This window comes from Rhinolophus sinicus, linkage group LG01 (assembly GCF_036562045.2).
Source record: "Rhinolophus sinicus isolate RSC01 linkage group LG01, ASM3656204v1, whole genome shotgun sequence".
Taxonomy (NCBI): domain Eukaryota; kingdom Metazoa; phylum Chordata; class Mammalia; order Chiroptera; family Rhinolophidae; genus Rhinolophus; species Rhinolophus sinicus.
This window is the reverse complement of record NC_133751.1, coordinates 138,788,673-138,808,926: the sequence shown is the minus strand read 5'-3', so window position 1 is coordinate 138,808,926 and position 20,254 is coordinate 138,788,673. Positions and strand designations below refer to the sequence as shown.

Sequence of the window (20,254 nt, the reverse complement as noted above, 5' to 3'; positions counted from 1 at the left end):
TGAGGGAAAATAATGAATTCGTATGGGTTAACTACTGAAAAGTTTTAAGTCTATTGTAAGTTTACTGATATTTGTAACTTACTACATTAATAACAAGTAGCATATTAATATACCACACAAGTACACAACAATTATTTTAAAAAATAGCTTATTTTTAAAATCTAATCACAATATCAACACATGCTCAGTATAATAAATTTGTAAAACACAAAAATAGAATAAAGAACATAAAAATCACCAATAATTTCATCACTGAAATATAACCATTGTTGGCATTTTGTTTGACTTTCCTGTTCTTTTATTCTATGCACAAGTATAAATGTAAATGCTTTAAACAAACCTCAGTTTTCCACTTAAACAGTTCTATACCCTGTTTTTGAAATGTAACATAATAAAATGAGAACTCTCCTGTGGCATTAGATATCATTCAAAATAACAATTTTGAATGGCTGTGTGATAATTGCACCACAGAGACAACTTGTAAGTTATTCTAAAGATCTGTTCAGAAATCTTTGGCATTTTCACTAATTATTTTTCTTGAGAATGAGTCCTAGAGGTAGGATTACTAAATCAAAAGGTGTAACATTTTAAGGTTCCTGACATATGCGTACGCTGCCTAATTGCTCTCCAGAAAGACCAAACCATTTTAAATTCTCTATATCATATATATAACTAAGTTCTTCATTACTTTGTGAATAACTTTTCCTTCACGTAAAATTTTAAATAATATACAAATAAGTAAAACTAAAATACATTTAAAATGGTAATAGAGTACCTTAATATAAATCTGAGCAACTGAGCAAGATTTGGTATGAGATGTCTGCCTTAGAGACCCAACCAAGCAAATTTAGTTACTGAAGCACCAAAAAGACAGCCCTATGAAAAGGATCAAGAAGATATTATAATATTGTAACTAGTATTATTTTTATATCCAAACAAGAAAAAAGTCAGAACAGTACTCTTCATACTATTATTCAAAGAAATTATGCTTAAGCATTCAGTTCAAGGAATACTGTAAATAGACATTCTAGTACGTCAGGAAAAGTTCCGCAGACAGTAAAACACAATGTACTTAGGTCTAAAGAAAATGTAAAATAAATCTGCTAATTGGATTAATTGTAAGACAAGAAACATTTTTACAATGTACAGTACCTGATTAGAACTGGCTTTTTCAAGTCTGTCAATCATAATTTCAAATTGCAAAGGCTTAATTTCCATCTTTCTGTTAAGTCTATTTAATAAGGTCTCATCTTCTGAATCCATATCATAATCTGGTTGCTCGTTGTCTAGATTAAAGGCTAGAAAAGAAAAGAAAAATTCTTCAAACTGAGGAGAAAATATAAAGTTAGACAGTGTTTGTACTGACCACAGGATACTCCTAAATTATAATGCTGTGACCACAGAAGAGCTCACTAGTAGGTATATAAAAATTGGTTTCATACACCAAGGGCAGAGTGAAAGAAAAAACGATTTTAAAGTTTAATAGAATAGCAAAAGCAATAACAAAAATTTATCTTAAAAACAAAGGATCACAAATATATGCCAAAATATAAACTAGCAATTATAAAAAATGATGACATATTTATCAACATGGTAGTCTGGTAGCATAATGAGAAGCTATAGAACAATATTAAGAATCTAGAAATAATCTCAAGTACAAGATATATAATGTGAATGACATGTCATATCACTGATAAAATAGGTTATTTAAAAAAAAGGGGGAGGTGTTAGCATGACAGACTAATGACAGACTAGCTATCTTAAAAAAAATGGAGTTTGATTCCTACCTCATTCCAAATACCAATAAATGATATACTCAACAAAATTTTATAGTAAAAAATAAAACACAAAACTATTAGAAGAAAATGCAAGGGGAAAAATGTATTGGCAGGTACAATATCAAAAATCATAACACTGATTAAATAAATGCAAATACAGTAACGAGATAATGTTTCACTCATCACATAGACTAAGACCTAAAACTTGACATACTATTTTGGAATGAATGGGGGAAGAAAGCCTTCACAAACACTGAGGAGGAAATTATAAACTGGTATTTAGTATTTAGTTCCTAGTTCTAGAAATGTATCTAATACACTTACACAGAGACAAAAATATACAAATAAGAATATTAGACTGACACTGTAAGAAGTAAAAAAATATAAAACAAGCAGTGGGTTAGAGAAATAAGTGATGGTTTGTACATACACAGCATAGAATGAAGCCCTGAGAATGAATGACAGTAACATATGTGTTCTGATATGGAATGAAACCAATCTTCCCTAACATTCAATGAAAAAAGCTGAGGTACAGAATAGTGTATACAGTGCACTAAGCTAAGTTTTAAAAAGGGTAGGAGTATATATTTTTAAATACTCTTACAAATGCACAGAATATTTTTGAAAGGACACACAAGAAACTGGTAATAGTTCTCCACTTCTGGGAGTGGAATGTACAGTAAGGGTTCAAGGACAGTGAATTTAAAATTTCTCTCTGATCCTCTTGTATTGTCCCCTTTATTTTAAATATAAAACATTTTGAGATTTAAAAATAAAGGATTTTAAGATTTTAAGCATGTACAGGTATTAATTTTTAAATTTAAAGGGTGGAAAAACCCTAAAGTGCCACAAAGTATGTGTTGAAATCACATGTCAAGACTTAGGACAAAGCAATGAAACAGATACCAGTCACCAACAGAATAGTTATCTAAGGCTGCCTGCATATCAGTGTATAAACGCATGTCCCATGTTCATATTGTGTGAAATGTCCTGGCATTCTCAGATGCAGCACTACACTCTTACTAAAGGGAGTAAGCTGATAACACAGTAATAGGAACACTTATGTACATTTATATAATTTTAGTAAAATCAGCTCCCCACCACAGATAGTACTTATGGACATAAAATATTTAAAGGCAAAAATAACTGATTATAAAGCAAATGACTATATCTCAAAATATGAATTTGGTTAATTGTTTAATAAAATTGTACCACTATATAACAAAACCAAAAATAAATGTCAGCTAACACCTATAACCTTATTTAGCACTTAATATGGGCCAGGCAGTGTTCAAAGTGCTTTATACATACTGAATTTGTAAAATTTTATTGTATTTAACTTGTAGCATAGAGTACACAATAAAGTTATTAAATCTGAGAAATTATAGCTGTCAATGAACTGAGATTATTTTGTAAGTATGATTCATTTAAAACATTCCTGAAAATAAAATTTTCTTCCTTATCTTGACATATTACTTTTGTTATGATTATCAATAATTCAAAAGCATACTTTTAAAAAGTCAATCCAATCTGCATCAAACTCAGTGACAGATGTTGTGGACCCCAGAAACTATGTAGATCACTAAAAATTACTCTCCTATTTAGAAAGTGATGCTGTGTTTGTAAATTCACACAGTGACAGTCAATAATCTGCCATTAGTCCACAGACTAACAACAAATAATAAAATCAGGTATCTGACACAACCAGAAAACATTTTAGAGGAAAGCAGGTTTTAAAAAGTGTTACTAGAGTTAAGCCAATACACTGATTTTCTAAGTTAAACACAAGTTTTCCAAAGTTCAAGAGCAAGGCTATCTATGCAAACTTTGCATGACCATCTTTTTACACACCTACTTAAGCCTACTCACCTAGGGGGTAGTTGTTCCCCTACCTCCTAAATCTGTTCTATGTTCTTATTCTATTCTTACAAAAGCCAGTGCCCCAGCTTCAGAGGCAGGGAAGGGGCAAGATAAGTTGGGAAAATAGTTTAGAAAAGTTAATAGTGAGAAATGACAGGAAGTCTTACAACATGTTAATCAAAACCAGGGCAAAGACGTACTAGCACCATACGTTTTCTGATGCTACCATTTCTCTTTTGTATCAAAAACTGTACAAGAATACCATCACATATTCAAGTATTCTGTTGCTTCTAACACCTATACTGTTTCATCTGTACCTCTCTTCACCTCAGCTTATATTGATTCTCTCCTCTGCCAGACAAAATGACAAATTCTTTCAAGGCTGTGCAATCATAATGTGCATAGTCCCTGCACAGCAAATAAAGAAAAAAAGAATGGGTACTAAAAGCTGTTGAATAAAAATAGCATTTCTTAAACATAAATATAACAACAGAAAAAGAAATCTTACAAATAGTGAGTTAGTTTCACAAGCCAGTCAACCAAACAAAAGTAAAACAATCCCTATTCCCTGCCTTCCCCCCCCCAAATGAAAGAGGGGGAGGAGACTGGCAGGAGGTTGAAAATTTCTTAATGTAGCTGATCAACAGAATCAAGATATGAACAAGGTTAAGGTTAAGAAGGGCACCTGTGTGTGTGTGTATGTGTGTGTGTGTGTGTGTGTAGAAGACTTCCTGAGGTGAAGTTAACTGAGCAGTACCTAATAAAAAAAGAAAAATGAGGGAACTAGAGAGTGTACGATCACTACAAGAAGTAAAAAGGAAGTGGTAAGGAAAATAGATTAGAAAATTCCCTGCAGTAACCGTAGTGTGGATTCCATCGTTCAGGGAAATTTGGTTGCTTTCTGGTAGGGGGAGCAATTGCTTCTGTGTAGGCAGAGAAGTAAGCATAAATGGCTGTTTGAATATACTAAGGCATTTACAAGTTGACTGGTTACAGCTTAGACAATATATAGAACAGAACTGGTCTAAAATGAGCTGGTAAAGCAAATGTTACTTCTAGTAATATTTGTACTTGTCAAAAGTACCTTTCAAAGTCCTTTAGATTGTCTTTTATTTGGATATATTCATATATGTTAACAGGCATAGCTATCTAATGGAATGAAAATACAGAGAAACCAGGAGAAGAAATAATGTAAGAAAATTTCCCAGAGCCAAAAAATGTCAAGAGATTTTTAGATTAAATGGCGTTTACCAACCATGGTATAAAATGAGTGGCATGCAATTCAATGTGGAACATAATAATGGGTCAGTACTGCCATTACTTCATAATATTAAGAATATGAAATAATACTATAGTATGAAGTAATACTATAGTATTAATATAATAGTATGCCTATTATATGTTGTATGTTACAGGGAAACATTTGTTCCCCACATTTGCACTGAAATCTCCATTAGGGAAAAGTATTAAGTAAGAATACTTTCAGTTTCTCTCCGCCCCTTCACTCTGAGCTCTGCCAAGCAAGGCGTGACTTAAGCTGATTAGTGGACCTGGGAGAACCTAATCAGCTCAAAACCTCCAAGCGCATAGTCTCCAGTGGTTCGTCCTTTCTTTGGAGAGGCTGCATTCCAGCAGGTCCTCTCCTGCATGCTAAGCACAGGGAGATCTGCTCAGTCAGTGACCAGCCAGTGGTTAGTTTGCCTAATTCAGGGGTTAAATATTAGAAAGTCTATTGAGGTTATATATCTGTCTTGCATTCCAACACCATTTTGATTAGTAATAAAGCTGAAATTTTATATGTCTGTATCTGTTTCTCAATTAGTTCCAAAGTAAAAAAGGGGAAAAAAATGTTGCTTATTGCTCCCCCGAGCCCCAACATTATAGGCTACACTTGACAGTGTATTTTATAAGTGGTTTATGCTTTTTTGACTCCAGAACATTCTATCTCTATACTTCAGTCTCCATTATATGGCCCCTACAATGATACATACTCAACACCCAGAGTTTATTTCACTCACCCTCTTCTCTCTGATTATTTACACAACTGGGATGAAACAGCACATGTATTGGGTTGGTGCAAAAGTAACTGCAGTTTTTTACAATTATTGTAAAAAGTCCGCATGGTAAGTTGTCTTACTTTTAGATTAAATATTAAGATTCATTCATTTATATAATTTGTTCAAGGACAGACTTCTAAAATCGTATTAGTAATTTGGGAATAGGTACTGTCTAGCTATCTCAGTATATAAAATGTAGGTCATAGGTACCTGCACCAGATTTCCTCTAACAGCAACATGAACATAAAGGTTTCTGGTTAAATAAGGCAGAATGAACACATCTGTCTTGAAATCCTATCAAAATAAAAGCAAGCCCGCCTGCCCCAATGTCATTTATCCTCAGAGTCAAGGGAAACAAGAAGGCAAAAATTATCGTTTTTTCAGCCTTATGAAACGCATGGATTAGCACACAAGAGAATACGGAAATGTTAAACGGCTAGGGGTGGTGGTAACGGTGGGGCGGGGGGGCGGGGGGGGACACAAGAAGCAGCAGGAAAACTCCTCCACCCATCTAAAGACTCACAGAGTGGAAAGCAACAGTTACTCTCTGAAAGAGAGGGTAGGATACTTCTGAAAAATAGGAAGATTGGCTGAAAATCCTGATACAATAACTAGACCTTTCCCTTACCAGTGTACCTAGGAAACTACTTTTCCTTGAAATGGTAGAAGACTGAAGGCTTAATCTGCAAAGGCTGATCCAGAGAGCCAGCGGCCGCTGGAGCACAAGGCATGCTGAAGAAAATGATAAGGCTCTATACCAAAGACGAAAGGTTAAGTGAAAGTCAACAGGTTGAACCACGAACGCGCCAACCATGGCCACCCCACTATTGCATCCCCATCACCCAACTCAGCTATAAAAACAAAAACACTGCCAACCACCAGGAATGAAGACTGAAGAATTCTTTTTTGGGAAAATTGACCAATCCTCTAAAAAACACCATCAGATAAATGACCTTACTCAAATATAGACAGTTAAGTAATCCAGGTATTTGAGAAAAAAACCAGCAAAACAAACAAACATTAAAAAAACTTGGAATAAACAAAAATAATGTAAGGTGTAGGGAAAAAAATCTTCACAAAAAATCTTCGCATCCATGAAACAAGAGCAGAAACAGGATACTACATAAAAGGAGCACAAGGAGATCAAAATATTAAAATTTAAAACTATAATAGCAAAAACATAAAGAATATCAGATTTCTCAACAGCAACACTGAAAGTTAGAACACAATGGCACAATATTCAAAATTCCGAAGGATAAAAGTTTCCAACCTAAAACTTTCCACCCAGCTAAACTATTAATCAAGTGTAAAGCTAGGACAAAGATAGTTTCAGACATGCAAGGTCTCAGAAAATTTCACCTTCTATGTACCCTTTCTTAGAAAGCCACCGGTAGGTGTGCTCCATTAGAATGCAGTAAATCCAAAAGGAAGAAAGCAAGGAATTCAGGAAATGGGGAAATAAACAAATGAGAGAAGCAAAATATTCCCAAGATGATGCATGATAACTATGTAGCAAGCCTAAAAGCAACCAGTCCAGAATACAGCAGCAAACTGAATGGTTCCAGGAAAATATGTTCAAGGAAGAAATAAAACTGACAGATTATCTGACTGAACATATTAAGACAGTTATACACTTTTGTTGGTGAATTAATCAAAAGTACATGGAAAAGGAAGCAGATACAAAGATAAGGAAGTTATCTACTTTGAAAAAAATCTAAGAAAGTAAATGTAGTCATTGATAAGCTGTTAATATTTGCAGAATGATAATACTGCATACACTGAATACTCATTTAATAATGCTACTATTGCCAAAATACGGGACACAGACAGTGTTCTAAGTAGAGAAGTAAATTGTAAATAGTCAGAAGTCAAAAGATAATATTTTTTAAAAAGTTTTTAAAAATAGTTATGTAAGCCAAATACTTGGAAATATGAAGATAAATACCAAAAGAAACAAGTGAAGGATTTGAAATTAGTTGCCTTTCAGAATGGGGAGGAAACTTTTATGGAAAAAAAAAATCTTTTTCAACTATGCCTAATGATATAACTAACCTTTGATTTAAAACAAAAAGTAATTTTTAAAACTTAAAAAAACAACAAAAATACCCAGAGACGGAAGAATGTTAGTGATGGGAACAAAGATGTAAAAAGATACCATTTACAATATGGTTCATGAACACCAAAGCTATAAAGTAACAGAAACTAGGAGAAAAAAAGTAAAAGAATTCCAGTTCCAGTTTATAGGCATTAATAATCCTTACACTAATTCCACCTTTTTTGCTTTAGTTATTTGCGTGATCACCAACCTTACAATCCAAAGTGCCTATTTAAAACACTTCATCCTTTGCAAAAAATGATTCCATGAGGATCAATGCAGTTTATTTCAAGGTTTTAAGTTGTTCCTTTGATTAGTTTGCAGACCTAAAGATTTCCAGTTTTAAGTAGGTTAATAAAACTCTAATTCAATGTTGCTTGTAACTGATTCCTATTATCTCCAAATGGATGCTTTATATACATTTTCTCTAATCCTCACATCCTGAAAGGCATGGTATTTGCATCTTCATTTTGCATACACTAAAATTAAGATTTTAGAGATATTTTAATTAGTTTGCACCAGGTTACACAGATAGAATTTGGCCCCAAGTCTGCTGGATTCAGAAGCCCAGGCTGTTTTCTCTTTACTATAAAACATGCCCAGAGAGTGCACTTGTATCTTCTCTTAATCTGTGGTTTGTTTTTGTTTAGGATTCTTTTGTGGCACAGAAATTTAAAGTTTTAATAAAGTGCATTTATCAATCTTTCTTTCATGGTTTCTACTCTTTGCCTTAAGAATTCTTTATTTTTAGGTTATACAGTTATCCTCACATCCCCCCCCCCTGAAAAAAAAAGTTAACATTTTACTTTTATATTTATTCCTTATTTTATGTTTTTCCTTATGGATAGCCGTGTCCCAATAATATTTATCAAATATTTCCATCCTTTCCCCACTAATCTGTAACGCCTCTTTGGTTACATATCAAATTTCCAATTATGTGTGGTGGGTGGGTGTGTTTCTAGCTTCTCTTTTCCTTTCACTGGTCTACTTATCAATCTTTGAATAAAAGATTAATATCCAAAACCATTAAATTTTAAGAGATGGTTAACTATAAGAGGGAAAGAACAGAATGGGGAGACAGACAGACAGACACAGACATACACACACAAAATAGCAACTAGATTTCTCTCACTATGCTTTGCTTTACAGATGACTTTCAGATCACTAAGAATAAAAATTAAATGGAACAAACCCAATTGTCATTTGGGATCTTTTGCAAGTACCCTCAAAATACAATAAAGTGACATTTCTAGTGGGAAATACTCTAAGTACTAAAAGCAAAAACCAACCAACCAACAAAAAAACTTTAAACTGTTTTCAGTAATTACATTGTTGGTGTAAGTGTTGGCATTATTATTCTGAGACTATTGTGATGTAAGGTGAGTAAAAACATGGCAATTAGGTTGATGTCCTTGAGAACTGATAGATGTGGAAGAGAGTTGTAAGTGTGTAAGGGTAAAACCCTGTAGTATTGAATTAGAGTAAGAAATATTGGTATAGACTCATGATACAGTTTATCTTTAAACATTTTAAAGTACCTATTTTCCAGTGAGGTCCATTAAAAAGTCTATTTTTTTTTATTAGTTTCAGGTGCACAAAGCAATGTAATAAGTTAGACATTTACATCCCTCACACAGTGATAATGCACCCCCCCAATCTTCTACCTCTCTGACATTGTATAAAGCTGTCAAAATACCATTGACTCTATTCCCTATGCTATACTTTACATCACATGAAAATATATATACACAGAGGGTGCCAAAAAAATGTACACACATTTTAAGAAAGGAAAAAGCTGTATTAAAATTGTAATACAATGAATGACGCTAGCATTCATTTGATTAACACCATCTTTTGAGCGAACAGACTACACATTGTTAGCATAATTCAATTCAACTTCGAAAAGTAATACATATAGTGTTTCCCCCAAAATAAGATCCAGCCAGACCATCAGCTCTAATGTGTCTTCTGGAGGAAAAATTAATGTAAGACCTGGTCTTATTTTACTATAAGACTGGGTATTAATATACTATAATACCGGGTCTTATATTATTAATTTTTATACTACACACACACACACACAAATTTCTGCTCCAAAAGACGCATTAGAGCTGATTGTCCAGCTAGCTCTTATTTTTGGGGAAACACGGTAGATAACATCTCTTAAAATGTGTACATTTTTTTGGCACCCTTGTGTGTGTGTGTGTGTGTGTGAATTATAGCTGACAGTCAGTACAATTCTACTTCAGCTTCAGGTGTACAGTGCAGCGGTGAAGCATCTACAGTCTATGACGTGACCTCCTGATAAGTCCAGTGCCCATCTGGCACCTTACATGATCTTTACAACATTGTTGATTATATTCCCCGTATTGTATTTCATATCCTTGTGACTATATTTGTACTTTCTAATCCCTTCACCTCCTCCCTTCTAGCAACCAACAGTTTTCTTCTCTATGTCTCTGAGTCTATTAAAAGTCTTAGAGACAATGGCCAAGCCAGTAGCAATGAACCCCCGCACTGCCCTGACTGCAGTCTCCAAATATGATTTCTCACTAAAAGGAACAAGAGCTCTCTGGAGAAATAGATGCTTTCAGATCTGAGCCAGGAAATATACAAGGTGAGCCAAGAACTCTTAAGTTTTCTTGCTTTCTGGTATGGCAGTCATGTCCAAAAAACCTCAGAAGCTAACCGGAATAACATTTTTTTCCCACTGACCAAAAATGGTCATGAATTTGAGTATCAATGAGGATAATGATGCAGTGGACTGAACATAATAAAAACGTATAAATCTGTGATCCATAATGATTCTAAAACAAAACAAATATCTTTACAGTCACCTTTAGAGAATTCTAAGAAACCAAGTCCATGAGGGTGCCTCTCCTTTTGTGACGCTGGCAACCATTAAGGATCACTGCCTCCACCCGTTAACTCATTCGGGGTTGTAAAATAGTGACATTCTATTTTCCTCCTTGTTTTACTTTAGCTGGAATATTCTATAAAGAAAATCTCCCCCCCTCCAACTCTTTAGAGATCCTGATATATGTGTAGTTCACAGAAAAGGCAAGATAAATGCTCGATTTTCAATGAAAAGAATCTTAAGAAACGGATTAACCACTTCGAACATATGGAAGTTTTCTGGATCCCAAGTAAAAAGAATTTTAAATTCTTTTGTGTAATCAAATTGCCCTATTTTCTGGATCCCAATTCAAAATAATAAACTTTTTTTTTTTTAAAGGAGATGAGGGCCACACAGAGACATCACATTTATAGGACAGTCAAGAAATGTGTCTACTAACTATTTTATGTTAGTAGAAATTGCCGTTTTTCTTTTAAGGAGTGGTGCTAGAATGGTATTGTGATTATGTTTAAAAATTCCCAGATGAAATGATGTCGGCTAGACAACAAAATCACAGAATGGGGGGAAAAGACGTAGAGGAACAATACCGGCAATATATGGCAATTCACATATTATTCTTTCTACTTTTGAATATGTTGGAAATTTTTCCATAATAAATGCTTTTTTTTAAAGAGAAGTATCTAAAATATATAAACAATTTCTTTAGAAAAATGAACCCAAAGATAGGAAGAAGTGATTGACATAAAAAGATGTTGAACCTCATTGTAATTAAGGAAATGCAAATTTAAGTCAGTGAACACCATTTCAAATCCATTAAACTGGGAAAAATTATAAAATTTGAAAATAACAAGTGTTGATAAAAATATGAAAAAAAGAACTCTCACACTTCTAGTGAAAATTTAAACTAGTATAACCAGTTTGGAGAGCAATTCTGCACTATCTAGTAAAGTTAAACACGCACATTCTGTAAATCCCAACAATCCCACTTTTAGGTCTATGTCCCACAGAAGCTCTCACAAATGTGGACGAGGACAAAGGCCATTCACTGTTGCATTATTCAAATGCAGCGATGCTAAAAATTAGACAAAAGTTAAATGTCCATGAACAGATAAACTGACATATATCTACACAGAGTTATATTTCTGAAATGAAAAGTTATGTTGACACAAAAAACATGCACATGAACGCTCATAGCAACTTTATTCGTAAGAGCCCCAAATTGGGAAAACCCAAATGTCCTTCAACGGGCAAAGGGTTAAACAACCCGGTACACCCATACAGTGGATGGAATTATATTAAGCAATAAATAGGATCAAACTAATGATACATGCAACAACTTGGATAAATCTCAAGGGAATTATGTTGAGTGGAAAAAAAACCAATTCCAAAAAGTACTGTAGATCCCATTTATATGACATTCTTAAAATAACAAAATTATGGGGGTGGAGAACAGATTAGTGGCTTTAAAACAAGATCAACAGATGCACCTATAAGATTCTTATTAGGGTTAAATTAAATATTTTATGCCTATCAGTGTGCCCAGTATACAGTAAAAGTGCTCAATAAAGGTAGGCTGCTATCGTTTCTCAACTCTACTCCATTAGTAGATCAAGACTATTCTGTAACGCAGCAGAAGTGGAAGTACACTACACATGGTTCTTTTTAATATTACGGCCATTTATCGTCAGGGTATACAGAAATCATGGTTTTTAGTTTAAACACAAAAGAAATCTCAACTATGACTGACTGAAAACTATTATATTGTGAAAAAGGTACTTCTTTCTTTCTGTTTCTCTAAGGCTAAGGCCTCCCATGTACATGTAAGTAAGAGCTGCTACATCTATCTTCTGGGCTTACTTTCTTAAGATTGATTTGTATCTGATGTGCTTTTGATTAATAAAACTTAAAATCACTTTGATAGAATCTGGAGAAACTTTTCAAATTAACTCCTACATGTATCACAGGAACAGTTCACAGACTGAATCACAAGATGTTTGTAAAACATACAAAATGGCCAGTCAAGCACTAATTCAATGTATCAAGTGCCTACGTAATGCCTCAGGTAGAGCAGCAAAAGAATCCCAGTCCTAGATGCTTCAGAGTCCCTCCCTGTAAGCATAATAATACTGACGTTTACTCGGAAACACTCTTGGATAAGAAAAACCTTGTGGTTTCATTACCTTGTGGTCACTGGGCTTTGAACATTGTTCATCTTCCAATAAAGTGTTACCCTGTATCCTTTGAATTACTTGACCATATCCCGTTTAAAGTATTTCTGTCCTCTGATTTAGAGGAACAGTCTGGCTATGCGTCACCCTTCCTTTGGTTATTTGCAGTAACAAGGTTAATTTGGGTACATATTTCTGGATTTTAGTCCTTTGGAAGGGACCTGAACCACTGCTGGATATTATGTGTTATTGATGAGAATGATTCAATTTCACTTCCGAAGGGGGCAAATCTTTTAAAACAAGTCTGGCAATAATCCCCCATGTTATTCTTGTTTCCCTACCAAGTCCCACACAGTATGGCTCCAGCAGAGAGAGAGAGAGAGACTCTGCTTCAAAAAGAGAGTGACCAGAGAATGTACTATCAATATTCACAAACACTTCCATGGAACATGCACCTCACACACCAAGAGATCCGAAAAACTGACCATGAAGGAGCTGGAAACACCAGCGGTGTTTAGTGCGCACAGGCTCCACAAAGCTGCCTGGACTAAAGGAACAGAAACGCACCTATCAGGGCTGGGTATGTTTGCTCAGAAAACATCATTAATAGGAAGATTTGCCAAAGAAGCTCTGTACACCGGTCATCTATGTACATGGCAACACTTCCAAACACTTGCATAGGGACAGGACAGCAGTTTACAGCAGCGGGGCTTTGTACTGCTTACTTCTGCCTCGCCAGCGCACAGTAACAGGCACCTTTCTAAACAGCGGGTGAGACTCGGGTGCTCTGTGTGGTCTCCGATGCACCGAGGCCCAGCGAGAAACAGCACTGTGCCCACCAGCAGCAGCTCACATGACCTCGCAGTGGCACAAGTCCCATTACGCACAGGCCCTGAACTACATGGGGCCCGAGGAAGAAGGCATTTTTAACAAAGGCTGTCAAAAAAATTTAAAGAAATATGATTAAGAATAAAAATTTCTGAAGGAGTTCCTCCTCTGGAGCAGGGAAAGCTTCTTGAGAGCGTTGCTTTAAGGTCTGGCCAGTGTGGCCAAATGGCTAAGCTGACAGCCATGTGCTGGAGATCAAGAAACTGGAATTCCATCTAAGAAAGACCAAGGCCCAGAGAGGCCGACCTCTTCTCTTCCATCTTAGTTCAGGTAATAAAGCAGTCTATTTAAAAACAGACAAACAAACAAAGCTAAACAAAACCCAAAGAGACAGTTAATATGATAAAAACTAATGCTTCAAAACCACAACAAAATTTTAAAACAAGAAAGAAAAAAAGGCTGTCAAATTCAATGCGAATACTTCCAATGAAGGGGCAGGCAGATGCACTGCTTGACAGTGGTTTTCTACTTTGGGTCAACATCTGTCACTTTCTTCTCTCACACTCTAACAACTACATTTACCTCAAAATTAAAAAGTTTTCCCATACAATTGCATTCATTTACACACATTCTCTCTGATTTGAAACAGCAACAAACTGTAAGCAAAAGTCTGAAATTCACAAGTTTCTCAAGTGGATAAGATTACATCAACACGAGAATGGCAATTTCTGTTTTTTAATTTTTTTAATCATCAAAAGTACTCCATTTTTATTAGGGAACATTTTTTACCTAAAGTTGTTTGTCTTCTGGACGAGAATCAAAGAAAATGAATTAAAAAGGCTGTAGACCCTAAAGGCGGTAAGAATGGAGACAATGTCTACTATTCTTTCAGTTTTTTCAAGTTGATTTTCTTTGAAGTTCAATACGTATTAGTGAGAGTCTAGAATGTGATTGGTACTAACAGCAGAAAGGAAGAATGGGGATGCCCACATTAAGTGCTTACCGAGTCTTAAAAAATTTTTAATCCATATACAACTTGTCAAGAGGAAAACTAGAATAAACAAGGATATGCTAGGAGACTTAGACTCCACTTAGCTTTACCCAAATCAGATAGTAGTTAATCTCTTCTCTAGTAAACAGAGGTAAAAAAATCTTCAAGATTCATAGTTTCTAAGGGTATTCACAGCCCAGAATCCAGATGTTCAATTAATCACGTAATTGTCCCTTTCCTTATGTTAGTGGAAAAACAACAGGTGTGGGGGAAAAAATCATATAACTAAATATGGTTACTCAAGTAATATTTAATAAAGTAAAAATTTCTGTCATAAAATAAAATTTGGATAGTTTTCATTTTTAGAAAGTTTTTTCTTATTCCTGGAATCTATTTTGAATTTTCCCCCTCTTTCAAATCTCCCTCTCTCCTCTTCCCTAGTATACTACTCTAGTATATTACTATTTGTGCCATAATTAAACAATACAAAACAAAAAAGTTAACATACCAGTTAATTTACATGTTAATACAAATAATAAAAGCTTACTACTGTGTTTCCCAGAAAATAAGACCTAACCGGAAAATAAGCCCTAACATGATTTTTCAGGATAGCAACCCCTAAACATAAGCCCTAATGTGCCTTTTGGAGCAAACTTAATGTAAGACCCGGTCTTATTTTTGGGGAAACACGGTAATTTAGAGCTACAAGCACCTTACCTTACAGATCAGAAAACTGTGAGAGGTTAAGCACCGTCGTGAGCTGAGCACAGTTTCAGGGTTTTGACTCACAGAGCTTAGTACTTTCCCCATTACACCACAGACGCTAAATTAAACCCTTCTACTCATAACAGCAGTCATGAAAAATTATTTGAGTATCAAAGGGAGCAAAAATATATGTAAATCAAAAGATTTTTTTTGTTCAACTTTGGGCTTAAATGTTCAAGCTTATAAATTACATAATAACCGCAGATAATAAAAAAGATTAATTTACAGGTAAAATAATTATCAGTTGACTAAAATGCATATGAAACAAGCTATTGTGAACCTAGTGCATCAGGCACTCAAGGATTTGTTAAAAACAAATGTGAAAAATTAAAAAGAACAAATTCTAATGGTTTCTCACTTAAAGTTATCTCAAGTCAAAAAAAATTTCCAACATTTACCTAAGAATTATCAATGATAATTATTTTTTTAATGTAAAAAGGAAGCAACATCCATCTTTATACAAAGTCCCTACTATTTTCATGCATTTTTTATTTCCTAAATGTTTAACTCCTGGAAACTATTTGTCAATATCCAATCCCTTTAATGCAAGCAACAAAGTAAGACAGAGGCACAAGTACACTTGTTTCTAAAGGCTCTTTTTAAACAGTATTAGCAATAGCACTTTTTAAGAGTGTCATTTACCTAAAAACTCACTGGTCTATCTCATTAACTCTGCATTTCTTATACAACTTTCAAAAATATGTTTATTAATCCAATGAACCCAGTAACAACCCACACTGACTATTTCTCAGTAAAACATGTATAACAGACTCCCTCCTAAATTACAATAGGTATCAATACCATAAGGCATAGAGAAAAATGGATACAAGGGCATCCCAGAGAGCAGAGGGAGCAAAGAGAATCTGCGTAGCTGCAAAAGATAGAAATTATCAATAATGAATATGGACAGGAGTCCACATGAACCAAATCTACCTTCAAACAGAATAAAAATTCAGAACTATATGCCCACAGAAGTTGTACGCACACATATCAGAGGAATATTATTTTGTTAATAGCAGAGTTGAATAGATTTACAAGTCTAGCACCAGCAATGCTATTGCGTATCTGAGTCTCGGTTAGATGGAACTCAGTGTACACTAAAGGCGGCCCTGACTAGGCAGACCCACGAACGAGGAAGCCATTCACATAAAACACCTTCCAAAGACCCCTACTCGTGTACTTCTTATCCCAGGGATCTGACATGAGAGTATTATCAAAACCTTTAAACTAGGCTGGCCCAGTGGCTCAAGCGGTTAGAGCTCCGTGCTCCTAACTCCGAAGGCTGCTGGTTCGATTCCCACATGGGCCAGTGGGCTCTAGGCCACAAGGTTGCCAGTTCAATTCCTCGACTCCCGCAAGGGATGGTGGGCTCCGCCCCCTGCAACTAAAATTGAACACGGCACCTTGAACTGAGCTGCCACTGAGCTCCTGGATGGCTCAGTTGGTTGGAGCGCATCCTCTGAATCACAAGGTTGCCGGTTCGACTCCCGCAAGGGATGGTGGGCTGTGCCCCTGCAACTAGCAACGGCAACTGGACCGGGAGCTGAGCTGCGCCCTCTACAACTAAGACTGAAAGGACAACAACTTGAAGCTGAACAGCACTCTCCACAACTAAGATTGAAAGGACAACAACTTGACTTGGAAAAAAAAGTCCTGGAAGTACACACTGTTCCCCAATAAAGTCCTGTTCCCCTTCCCCAATAAAATCTAAAAAAAAAAAAAAATCCTTTAAACCAGTGTTTCTCAGACTCTAGCATTCATGAGAATCATCTGGATGGCTTGCTAACACACAGATTACTGAGCTTGATCACCAGTTTCTGACCCAGTAGATCTGGAAAAAGGCTTGTGAATTTGCATGTCTAGCAAGATCCCAAGTGATGTGGGACAGTGTTTTGGGAACTTCTGATCTAAACCCAAGTCTTTGCTCTTAAAATATTATAAACTACACTTATGCCTAATATGAAATACACTGAACTTTTAACATTTGTTAATCTTTTCCTCAGGCTTCAAGTAACTTTCCAAAATAGTTACTGACACGCTAGTGCATCTCCAAGTTCAGAGGCACCCCCAGCGCCATCTCCACCTGTGCTCGGAGCTCTCCAAGGTGCTGACAGCCTCCCAGCCGTTGTTCTCCATCTCGTACCAAGAGATCATTAATGTTGAAAGTCAAGATCATGAATCTTGACTTTGATTCTCTAAGGTTTTCTACAGTTATAAGACCTGACCAGAGACCTTACTTACACTCCCTCCTCAATGTGCAAATGAAGAAAATGCAGAAGAGCCCAAGGCCACTTTTTTTTTTTTACAAGATCACAGAGTGATCTAAGTCTCTCTACTGACTAAAAAAAGCTCCAGGTTTTTACTATAATTGGGATTTTTCGTAGTGTTTTTGCTGACCAGTCAACTAACATTCCTCTCCCACTTTCAAGAATTAACATTTTATGTAAACAATAAGTATTACTGGACAAAATTAGTAGCAATGATGACAAATATGGGAACCACAGATCATGGGAATGGGTAAGTGGATTCTCTATATTTTGGGTAGAGATTTTCATCATTAGAGAGGAGGGGACAGAGCCTAATGATATTAGACAGGACCTAAGGGATACAATAGTAATTTTAAAAACAAAGTGAAGTGTGTAAAGATAAAGATCCTTTTATTTCCCCTCTAATTATGCATTTTCTTAGTGTTCTCCTTCAGACTCTTTCTCCCTTTTTTTCTAACAACTCAATAGACAACGGGGCAAAAAACTAACAGTTCAGGAGATAAAAATGCTAATGGCTCCTAAACACAAAAAGAGACACTCAAAGTCAATAATAAGAAATCCAAATTAAAACTATACTGAAAGAAATAAAAGTAAAGTCTTGGTTTTAGTTAATAATAACGTACCAATATCGGTGTCTTAGTTTTGACACAGGTGCCACAGTAATGCCTGATGATAATATTAGAGGAAACTGAAATTGGGTGAGAGGTATACAGGAACACTATATACTCCCTTCACAACTTTTCTGGCAATTTAAAAATTTTCCAAAATTTATTTAAAACAATACTACACTAAAGTATATCATCTGTCACCTATCAGACTGGCAAAAACCAAAAAATTCAAAAGCAGTCCTGTGATCAGGCTTCAGGGACACAAGCACCCGCACACGCGGTATACAACAGTACGGCCCCTATGAGGGCAACTTGGCAATTTCTTCAGAAGTAAGTAAGTTCACACCCTTATGAAATTCTGTTTGTTCATAGTTATTTACTGAAGCACTATTTGCAATAACAGAAGGCTGGAAACAATCCATGTTTCCTTCTATAGGAAACTGGATAATAAAACGGCATATCCAAACAGAATGGACTGCTATGTAGTAGTAAAAATGAATGAGGACACACTCTACATGCTAACACGGGATGCTTTCCAGACTATACTCTTACCCCCCCAGCCCCAAAAAGGCAAGGTACCAAAAAGTACATAATTTAGTATGCTAACTTTTGTGAAAGAGGGGGTATAAAATAAATTCCTATGTGCTTGAGTTTGCATAACGGAGCCCTAAAAAAACATATGGACTCACTAAAGTGGTTACTTACAAGGGGAGAGTGACTAGAGTGGAGGGTGGACAGGTATGAGGATGTTTCTATACACTTTTTATTTTGAAATGATCTGAATGCAATATCTACTTAAAAATAAAATAAAAAATCACGTTACTTTGTGACTCTAAAAACAATTACATGTTTTAAAAAAATATTTTGGGTCAGTGATTCCTATGTACTATCTATCTGAGATTCTCCCCCCTTTCTGTTCAAACCTCTTATCTTTTTCACTCTCAACCAATCATTCAACAAGTACAGAATGAGAACAAAAAGCCTTACTTAAGACATATGGGTTCAGGAAGTATCTTAACCACTACAAACTAATTCTACAATTATATATTATATGTGCAAGAATATACATTCTACTCTTATGTCTAATATTTCATATCTAATAGCTAATAGTGTAAAATAATTAATAAATAAGTCAGGAAGAGAATATACCTCCAGAGCCCACTAAATGGACAGGAACTTGAGAGATTAAATATCAGTATTATAATAAATAGAGTTGTTTTAATGTTAGCAAAGTACTGAATGGACAAAGAAATAAACAGTATATAGAAGATGTCAGAATGTTTTGAAATAGGAATCTCAATAGATGTGAAAAAACCCAAACATATAAAACAAAGAGGAGGGCAATGGATAATTTCCTTTACTAAAGAGACTCTTTGTTAAAGATTTCACCAAATATTCTTTTCAAAAACCAGCCCTACTGCAGATATAAAGTATCTCATTTAAAAACATACATTTTAGATTTCAAAGCTAAACTAATCAAATCAGTGTGGTAAGGGCACCAAGACAGACATACAGGCCAATGGAACAGAGAATCAAGAAATAAATGATCAAATGATCGAAAAGGGTACCAATACTACACAGGAAGAAAGGACAGTCTCTTCAACAAATAGTACTGGGAAAACTGGGAAATCTACATGCACAAGAATGAGCATGGACCATTATCTTACATCATATACAAATAGTAACTCAAAATGTATTAAAGACCTAAACATAAGACCTGTAACTTCAAAGTTCTAGAATAAAACAAAGGGGGAAAAGCTTCATGACACTGGGTTTTGCGGCCACGCAGCAGCCTACCCGTCTTTCTCCTTGTACCTGCCCCCAGAGAAAGGAGAGTGTGAGACGGATCCTTTCAGGGATTTTGCTAAATCTTATGTTCCCCTGTTTGGCCCCAAAAAGATGGCTGGTCAGCCAATGATGAGCAAGATTCCCCACGGAGGGGGGACAACTCAAGCCAGGCGCAGTCGTGTGGGGACCAAC

The 20,254-nt window shown here is 35.4% G+C and overlaps 1 protein-coding gene across 3 annotated transcripts in view; it reads right to left on the bottom strand.

Moving 5' to 3' along the window:
- EPC2 (enhancer of polycomb homolog 2) overlaps positions 1–20,254 on the bottom strand; it is a 114,029-nt gene that overhangs the window by 38,725 nt on the left and 55,050 nt on the right. For all 3 annotated transcript variants that reach the window (XM_019737477.2, XM_019737478.2, XM_019737479.2), the window contains exon 3: positions 1,153–1,298. In XM_019737477.2, coding sequence (XP_019593036.1) covers positions 1,153–1,298 — 146 coding nt within the window. The remainder of the gene's footprint in view (positions 1–1,152; positions 1,299–20,254) is intronic.